The sequence below is a fragment of the Cherax quadricarinatus genome, chromosome 19, assembly GCF_038502225.1.
Source record: "Cherax quadricarinatus isolate ZL_2023a chromosome 19, ASM3850222v1, whole genome shotgun sequence".
Classification (NCBI taxonomy): domain Eukaryota; kingdom Metazoa; phylum Arthropoda; class Malacostraca; order Decapoda; family Parastacidae; genus Cherax; species Cherax quadricarinatus.
The window spans coordinates 47728510-47738387 of record NC_091310.1 but is presented as its reverse complement, the minus strand read 5'-3'; the positions used below and the strand labels follow the sequence as shown (position 1 = coordinate 47738387).

Sequence of the window (9878 nt, the reverse complement as noted above, 5' to 3'; positions counted from 1 at the left end):
GGCTTATTTTTAGATGTAGAGTATGGTACATACTTCTTGTTATGAGAAGGCTGGGTCATAATGGCCTTCACATTTTCAGGGATAATGATGGGAGTGATCCCATTAGCCATTAACAGATCATTCAAAACACGAGAGCAGAGTTGAATATCACCACCTGCTGTGTCTGTGGCCACCAAGTACATTAGTTGTGCTCTCGTTATATCCCCGTCTGTGGATACCTGAGACACATGAGATGCGACTGAACCTTGTTGTTGTGTCTGTTGTAAGTGAGGGTTAGATTGGGGCGCTCCAAGAGGGGCAGAATTCCAAACATTGGAACCATTGGTAGAGACCTGAGGAGTCCCACTTGATCCAGGCAAAGCTGGGAAGGAAGTTTGGGACATGGTTGGCGGTGCCTGGGAAGTGGTCTTCTTAGAAGTGGATAGTTTCTTGGCGTCAAGAATTTTCTGCATTTCCTTTTTTCTTTCAGAACAAATAGCAGAAACAGCATGATGATTTCCATTACAGAGGACACATTTAGGTGTATTTTTATTGGTACAATCACGATAGGAATGTTGGCCAGAGCAAATGCTACAAATTTGCCCTTGTGTACTGCATTTGTTGTTGTTATGACCAAAGGCATAACACTTGAAACATTGTGTCACACTGACAAAACGTTCCATAGAAATTTGGTCAGATGTGCATCTGGTACTGAAACATTTGAAGCCATTTTGACACACAAGTTTGGCCTCCTCAGGTGTCTCGAGTATTAATTTTAAAGTTACCTTATTGTTGTTGTGATTCGAGAATTTGTGTGCTTCTACAGCCCTAAGGTCAGAATTCTCGGCATTAATGTTATCAACAATTTCATTAACAGTGCTGTGTTTCATAAAACTGTTGATTCTGGCCACAAACACAGTCCTCTGAGCTTGATAGCTGTCAGGTGCAACTGGGATAACACCAGAAGTCTTAGTTTATCCAAGACATCATGTTTTAGGAGTTGAAGTAACTCTTCTTCCGAAGAGAGGAGAAGTACTGCTCCAGCGTGGGTTTGAAAAACATCCACTGGAGCAACAGTTGAATTAGAGCAAATACATTTGAGAATGTCTTTCATGGACATTTGATTTCCATCAATGCGTAATCTTACACGAATCCTCGCCATGATGCCTGGGAAGGTGCATCTGGCAGAGGAGTTGCTTAACAAAAAGGTATCTTTCCTTAATGTTAGCCTAACATCCTATTTCAGCTGACTTATGAAGGTCAGCCCCTAAGATAGCCTACCCTCGAGTAGTGAGGGGAAAGGGCCCAAGGCAAAGATCGGCTGGATTTTAAAAAACCACACGGGCTACCAGATGGTCAAAATGCCTTGTGTTAACTCGCCAAAGCGAAGTTGCCGAAAAATAAGAAGATAGGACAGTCAGAAGGATAGCAATGTATGTAGTGTGTTAAGTGTGTGGGCCAGTGTTGATGTATGGGTGAGGGGAGGATGGGGGGATGGGGATGAGAGGGGTGAACAAGCAAGCAAGTCACCGCCTTACCCTCTTGATGGGATGGGGCTCGAAGTGACTGCAAGCAAGTCTCCTCTCAGCTCTGGTGAAGAACTACTCAGGATAACCCAAGTAAATTCTCGAGCAACAGTGTTCAGAGTTGCTCAGCTGAAGAGCAGGAACGACGACGACTTCTCTCCACGGTGGCTGGGCTGCCAGAAGTGTCCTACATACTGCTTATAACACTCACAAGGGTAGGCAAAAGCTTGGCCAAGTAGTCGCTTTCCAAAAAGAGCATTCTTTGTGGATGAACTGCCACTCAACTAGAACCCATGGGAGAATGAGTCCCGGAGCCTAGGCATGTCTGAACATCCTCTGGCACCTGAAGTATTGTTACACCTGTTGAGTCTTAACCAGAGCAGAAACTGTGGCGAGTAGTAGCAGGTGATGAATGACCCTTAGGGATTTAATGTTTAATTATAAAATGTGTCGGGTAGTGACTCCCTAATATTAGGTTCCCTATGTCAGGTACTGTATCAGGCACTATGACAGGTATTGTGTCAGGTGCTGTGTCAGGCAGTGTCAGGTGGAGACTCTTGCATGTGCTGAGTGACAAGCAATTGTTCACTGATAAGTGTCCGGTACAAGGTGATCTGCTCTTTCAAAATTTCACTGTCGAGTTTCAGCATTTCGTTTTTCTCCTGCTCTTCCTTCAACTCTTGTGGCAACTTATTTCTAGATGTTTTATTCTTTTCGCGGTAAACTTTTGACGCTATGTTATTCAGATTTCGTTTACGTTGTTCTTTCTCTTCTCCGTCGGGCAAGTACTTTCTGCTGAATCTGTGACGGTAACCTTTTCTTGTAACAGGCCGTGTAGCCGTGACTCCTTCAAGAACGGAGGCTTTGGAATGGCTAGGTGTTCTTTCCTGTAAATTTGAGGGATATGTCTTTGGTATTACCCCCAGCAGATTTGCAGACGAGCGGACACTGCACACTGTGCCAGGAACATACCCACTTTGTGATACTCCCAGCATACACCCTGATGGGTGGATAGTGTCAGGGTGATAGCTACTGTGTGCGGTCTCAGGCATAGTCTCTCGAGGATCCACAATTAAGGAATCACTTGACGAGGCAGACAGGTCGTGGAGAGAGGAAGACGATGAACCACTCTGACTCTCGAGCGGCAGCACGTCGTTGGGGTCAACCATCCTCTGAAGACACAGTGTAACAGTTACTATAAAGAAAACAGTATAGTATAGGAGTGAATCCAAAATAAAGCTAAATTTACCATGACACTCTCTCATCTCTCTCAAACTCTAAATATTTTAATATGAAAGTTTTTTCAAAACCTATTATTAAAACATTTGTGTGAGAGCACTAAATCCGTAGGAATCATACAGCGCCTGAGAAAATAAGAGGTAGATTCGATCCGAGGGAAGGAAATTCGAACTCTCTTGAGTCAAGTGGCCCTCCAGCATCGGGGAAGCTTCCCTCAGAAGCATAAAACATTAACACTGTGAACGGAAATATATCAAGAATTTCGTTAGTGTCACTGTGTTGTGTATACTTTGTTTCATGCAAACAATAATGTATAACTTTTATATAGAAGTAGAAATCTGAGAGCAAACTAAAATAATAATGTGCTACTAGTGCTAACCAGGAGAGTACTTGCTGGAGTCACCTTGTAATTATAATATTGAATTTCTCTAAATGAGCATCATGCATCATGCTGGAAAGTGTTATAGTATAAAATATAGATTATAGCCATAATGGGAGAAAATATTTATCAGAGTACTGAGGCTTGTGTTGTAGTAACAAAATACTAACCAACCATAGCTGTGACAGTTGTACAAGCACTTGTTGCTTGTACAACTGTATACTATGTATATTAACTAGGAAATTCTCAGGTAAAGTAAAAATACTTTTGTTTTAATTAAACAAAGCTGTCATATATTGTCACATTATCTTCTCAATAATAAACCAACCATAACTGCTATGGTTGGTTTAATCTCTATCATGTGGGGTTCGAACACGTGGATAGGGTAAAGAAATACTCACGTAGGCTGGTAGTATGTATATTACGGTTAGTGTGGGAAGCGCCAAACAGCCGGTGACCTGCCTCCTTGCTCTCTCTCGTAAGACTGACTAACCCCAGTACCCATATGTGAGGGGGTGTTTGAAATACTGCTGTGGTCAGCAGCAATATGAATACAGACAGTGATTCACGCAGAGACGGTTGGTAGTGAGTCATCTACTGGTACACTGGTTACTGGTAACTGGTTACTAGGAACTGGTACTACTTCTGAGAGCTCGGCGATGCTAATGTATGTCGTCCCGACATACAACTAATACAAACTAGAGATGGCAGGTATACGGCTTGGGCTGATTCTATACAATGTCAAAGTACACAACAATTGAACATTATAACATACATAAGTAGAACATTGGAATGGAAGCTTACGTAACTGAAACTGTAATGCAATACAAGGTATAATATAGCACAACTCATCGAATGGAACTCAACGAATGAAACTCATCGAATGAAGCTCAACGAAAACTCATCGAATGAAACTCAACGTTGAGATTACACAATAGAAGTGATAAAAAAAAAATTTTGATTGATCGATCTGTATTCATGTGATCTACGGATTCTGAGGAAGGAATATATACAAAGAAAGAAGTGTTTATCAGAAAGGCAGATTCGGTGCACTCAAATCTAGACTGTTAACTCTCAGAATTCAGAGAGAACGTGAACACAAAAAAAAAATTCTTGAATACTGATAAGTTGATACTGTAATTATTCATCTATACAGGTTATTTAAATTTAACCCCAACTCTGCTAGGGTAAGATTGACATATGCAGAATGGGTGTCATCTCTGGGAGGATCAAACTCTGTTCCATTGGCTAACTCATGCTGTATTTGAGGCAAATCTGAATTGGTAGTTACAAATGATACTTGAGGATTTCTCAATACCTGTCGTGTACGTAGCGAATAACGACATTCAGGTTGATCGTCTGATTGAGTATCAGAGGAAGAGAGTACAGGATCAGGAGGATTGTCAAAGTCTGTCACATTAGTCTGGGTTGGAACATCATTATCATCACATACTAACTTCATATGATCTAAATGCAATTCTTTATACTGACCAGTACTAATTTCTCTAACCTTATACTTATTACCAGTGATATGTTCAACTACTCGATAAGGACCAACAAACTTTTGATCAAGCTTTGGCATTGCAGACGTTTTGTTAAAATTAGTCAGCATAACTCTCGAACCTACTTTGATTTTGGATGGCTTTGCTCGAGTGTTTGCGACTCTTGTAAATTCTGCTGTTGATTTATGAAGTGTTTCACGGATTTTTCTAAAAACACTTTGAGCTAAGCTGGTACGAGTTGCTATGAAATCATCAGGGTTGTAATTTAGTTTCGGATTAGAATATAACAACTCATAAGGCAAACGTTTATCTACACCGTACAATGCATAATGTGGAGTGTCACCTATAGAAACATTGTAAGCAGAATTTATAGCACACTGCACATCAGGTATAACTTCATCCCAAGTTTCACTGTTGGGATTGATAGTGGCTTTCAGACATCAAGTACTTTCTTATTGGTTCGTTCCGCTAACCCATTGCTGGCAGGATGATGAGGAACAATGATGGATTTAGAGATCTTGTACAAGGTGCACAAATTTTCAAGAATCTCATTACAGAATTCACCTCCATTATCTGTTACTTGGGACTTAGGGGTGGTATGCCTGCAGATTATGCGTTCTTTAAACGCTTTAGCTACTGTCTCGGCAGTCTTATCTGCAATAGGAACTAACTCACAATATCTGGTGAAATGGTCTACCATAACACATAGATGTTTGTTGCCTTGGAGGGAACATTGGAAATTAGTTAACAAATCTAGCGCAACTCTTTCCCACGGTTCGCTAGTAGTTGGATACACTTGGATTGGATTAGGGTCATTAGCATTACCTTTATGTTGCATGCAGACACTACATTTCTTAACATACTCAGAAATATCAGTTGCCATACGAGACCAAAAGTATTTCAATCTGGATTGTTTTACTGAACGATCCATACCAGGGTGTGCAACACCTGGTACATCGTGAACTAGTGACTGTGGAATTACTAACTGGTATACTCTTCTGCTAGGAGTACCCAACTCGGCTGTTCGATACAGTAATTCTTGGTTCATGACAAAGTCACTGATGGGTGCTGGTGGCTTCACATTAAGAATAAGATCTTCCTGGAGCAGGAATCGAATCACCAGAACACAAGGGATCGGTTCTTTCTTACTGGAGGAATGAACAAACTCGGTGGAGTGGATGACTCCCCCCAGTTGAAAAAAATTAACGCTATAACACGCAATATGAGCAAGGGAGAACGAATCTACTATCTCAAACTGCAAGCACAGCAGAAAAGAAATGAACACGGTGAACAATGCTGATATTCAATCTGAGTCGCACACAGTGACACGAGGTATCAGCTATAAACTTCACTTACAAACGTTAACAACGTGGAAGTTACTCGAGAAATAACTTCTTACAATGCACTGATTACTGTCAACTAGGATGGGATCACAATCTGAAACACAAGGGACAACAACAACACTCAAGTGAGCACACTAGCCACAGAAACGTCTTTCTGCAATGGCTTGTGGTATCAGCAAGAGATGGCATAACTCGTTGCAAGTAAAGTTCTTCTCAAAGCATCCCCTGGGAAGGAACGAATACTTGAACAAGTCGCCATCGCAAGGATAGTAGTCGCACTATCCTGCGTGCATGATATTGTGGCTGGAGTCCAGACAGGAGTGACAGTATTACTAGTGCCTGACCGCTCGGCTACGTTAATAAGTAATTCACGGATCTATAGGAACTTAATCTGAACTTCACATTTCGCAGCACTTTAACAAATCTCAGATACAAGCTGTGAGAACAAACACATTGCTCAAGGGCTAGGTATTGTCTTTCAGTCAGTAAGGGAATGTTGGTACTGTGGACTGATTCATATTGACTTTGACTGGCATGATACACTAAGTGAACATTCAAAAGTGACTGGAACATGATCTCAGGGAACTTACTCAAGGACATAAGGCAAAAAAAAAAAATTAGAGAAATGACACAGTAAGCTTAAGTGGAAGAAAATGCTTAACAATTCTGCATAAGTAATAAAAAAATGTCTAAGATACACTGCAAGAGGAAGGACAACTCAATGTAAAGGACTATTGGCCAAGATAAAAATTACATTGAAATATACAAGTAAAAATATTACTGGAGACAGAATTAAAATCAAAATGAGCTGTCTTTACTCTTGCTAATAAAGGAATTAACTAATAAAATTTTAAATCAATGTAAAAAGTATAAAATAAAATTACTAAATTGTATGCAACGAGAGATAACTGGGAAATTTAAATATTTTCTAAGAATGCATAAACAAAATTAAAATATAATGCAAAGACAACAACAGGAAAATTAATAAAATGAAAAACAAGGCTCAAACAATAATGAACTGAGAAAAATAAAGCATAAAAATATCAATAAAAGAAAATAATTCACTGCAGAACAAGTTCAACAAAATAAGGCATAGAAATAATCACTGCAGTAATAAAGTTACACTGGGAAAACTCACATGAAATAATAAAAATAAAAATATGAAGAAAAACTGATTGAACACTTTAACTCTTAATTGTAAATTAGACAAAACAATTTACTCAAACAGAGTAAAGAAAACACTTTACGTTAAAAAGAAATTGAAATTACACTAAGAGTGAATTTGTTCAAAGAAATATAAAAATTATGAATAAAAATAAAACAAGGAACAAAACGGAAGTGTAACACTTACAAGTGGCGGGGCAAGTGTAACACTTACAAGTGGTGGGGCAAGTGTAACACTTACAAGTGGTGAGGCAAGTGTAACACTTACAAGTGGCGGGGCACACAACACTTAATCACGTATTCATTATTTTAGTATATTCTTACAACAAAATCTTGCTGTGACTGATACGACAAAAATTTGCTGGCAAAAATAATGGTACACAAGTCTGCGAAAAAATTAGAGGAATGAGACACTGCTGGCATACGAAAAAAAGGTACACATAGAATTAAATGGATAATTTGGAATACTGGGATGAATATCACTGCATGAAATACAATGACAATTACTGGATAATACAATGCTGAAAGAATACAAAAAAAAAATTAATCACTTCACACAGAGTGACTGACTGGTACACTACACACTAATACTTACTACAGACAGAGAGTAGCATAAAAAAAACACAGATAAAAAAATATAAGATGAGCGATATCACTGAAAAATATTGCAAAATATAATGAGTCAAAGAAACACTGAGTCTACACTGAAAACACAAGGCTTAGAGTACACAGAAATTCACTATAAATGTCTCACACATGCAAATGTCTTTAAATGCAAGAAAAAATCTCTCTAAACAGAAAATTATCACTGAAGTCTGGAGTGGTAGACGGGATGACTGGTGATGAGGGTAGGTTGTCAAAGGTTTTCCTGCGCGGTGATGACTGACGCCTCCTACACTCACTGTTGTTGGAAGAAATGCGCTTTCTCGGTGAACTCACATAACTGGCTTTATCGTTGGTGCTCAGCTACAATCTTGACCAATTATGTGAGCCAAAACAGTATTAGGACCCGATACAATGGTGCAAACAACCACAGGTAGATGAGGTGGGTGGCTGGTGGTGGTGGTGGTGGTGGTGGTGGTGGTGGTGGTGGTGTGAGTAGAGTGGCGGGTGGTGGTGGGAGTGACTCTCGCTGGCGCTCACTGGCGCGCACTCCACTCACTACCCACGAAGGTGGCTTGATAAGCCACTCTATGCCACAGGGATGGTGAAGACCACTCTTAGCATCCAACTGGGAGCACAAAGCAATATATGAAACAATACTTCAGAGGAACTTGCGTGGCTTACTTTTCTCTCTCAGCTGGGTTAGAAGCTGGGTTGGCTGACTGGCTTAACCCACGAGAATGGCTGACTGGAAGACGGGTAAAGATGCACACAGCATGAAGGAGCAGGTGGATGACAGGAGACAGGCTGGATGACAGGCTGACTGGCATTCACTTCCACAGTCTGGCTTACTGACTGGCTTAATTGCAAAATCCGGGTCAACCCCTCGGAGATTGAAGCAATTAGCACACGAACTAAGCCAGGAAGCTTGAAAAACGGCTGCAACAGGCTTGCAGGCTGGAGTACAGGGTGGAGGTGGTGAGTGAGGGTAAGCGGCTAGCTACGGTTCACCTTTGACCCGCCGGCTCCCCACAAACAGTCTTCTAATGTCTTGAAATACCCTTAAATCCACGCCCACACCGCTGTCACCATTTATCATGTGGGGTTCGAACACGTGGATAGGGTAAAGAAATACTCACGTAGGCTGGTAGTACGTATATTATGGATAGTGCGGGAAGCGCCAAACAGCCGGTGACCTGCCTCCTTGCTCTCTCTCGTAAGACTGACTAACCCCAGTACCCATATGTGAGGGGGTGTTTGAAATACTGCTGTGGGTTCACCTAGCAGAAAATAGGTACCTGGGTGTTAGTCGACTGGTGTGGGTCGCATCCTGGGGGACAAGATTAAGGACCCCAATGGAAATAAGTTAGACAGTCCTCGATGACGCACTGACTTTCTTGGGTTATCCTGGGTGGCTAACCCTCCGGGGTTAAAAATCCGAACGAAATCTTATCTTATCTCTTAATATGAATACAGACAGTGATTCACGCAGAGATGGTTGGTAGTGAGTCATCTACTGGTACACTGGTTACTGGTAACTGGTTACTAGGAACTGGTACTACTACTGAGAGTTGGAGCCATCTGTGGGCCAGCATTTTCATTTGATCAACTGACTTTATCTCGTTGACATCATTATGCTGTACGAATGTGTTCCATCGAGTCATCCTGGGTATATATGATCTCAGATGGAGTGATGTTCTGGAGAAAGGTACAGCCAGAGTGAAGTTGCTGCTTTCTGCCCGTCTTGTGGCATAAAAGCTTGTTTCACGCTGTCCTCGAAGTGGATCCAAGTGTGGTACTTTGGCAATATTGGCCTTGTACATAACAGTAAGGCCACCCACATCCCTCCTATGTTGAAGGCTCTGCTGAAATGACAGATCTATCCAGGATGGGTCCAGGTGAGAGATGAGACGTCTTGCTCTGTTCTCTACTCTGTCAAGCAGTCGCAGATGAGAGGGGGGGCAGGCAAACCAAGAAAGTGGAGCATACTCAAGGTGTGAGCGTACTTGTGCCTCGTACAGAATCTTGCAACCCCTACCTTCAAGTAGATGCGAGATACGGCGAAGTGCTGTAAGCTTCCGGGCTGCCTTGTTTGCAAGATTTACAACATGGTTCTTCATGGTTAGTTTGGAGTCCAATTTCA

General features: G+C 41.2%; 1 protein-coding gene across 1 annotated transcript in view; it reads right to left on the bottom strand.

The window, feature by feature from the left end:
- Positions 1-1383: 1383 nt before the first annotated feature.
- The window catches only part of LOC138852946 (uncharacterized), a 14818-nt gene continuing 6323 nt past the window's right edge, over positions 1384-9878 (bottom strand). Inside the window, exon 2 of the mRNA XM_070086804.1 lies at positions 1384-2677. Within this exon, the coding sequence (XP_069942905.1) occupies positions 2039-2677 (639 nt within the window). The 3' untranslated portion in view covers positions 1384-2038. The remainder of the gene's footprint in view (positions 2678-9878) is intronic.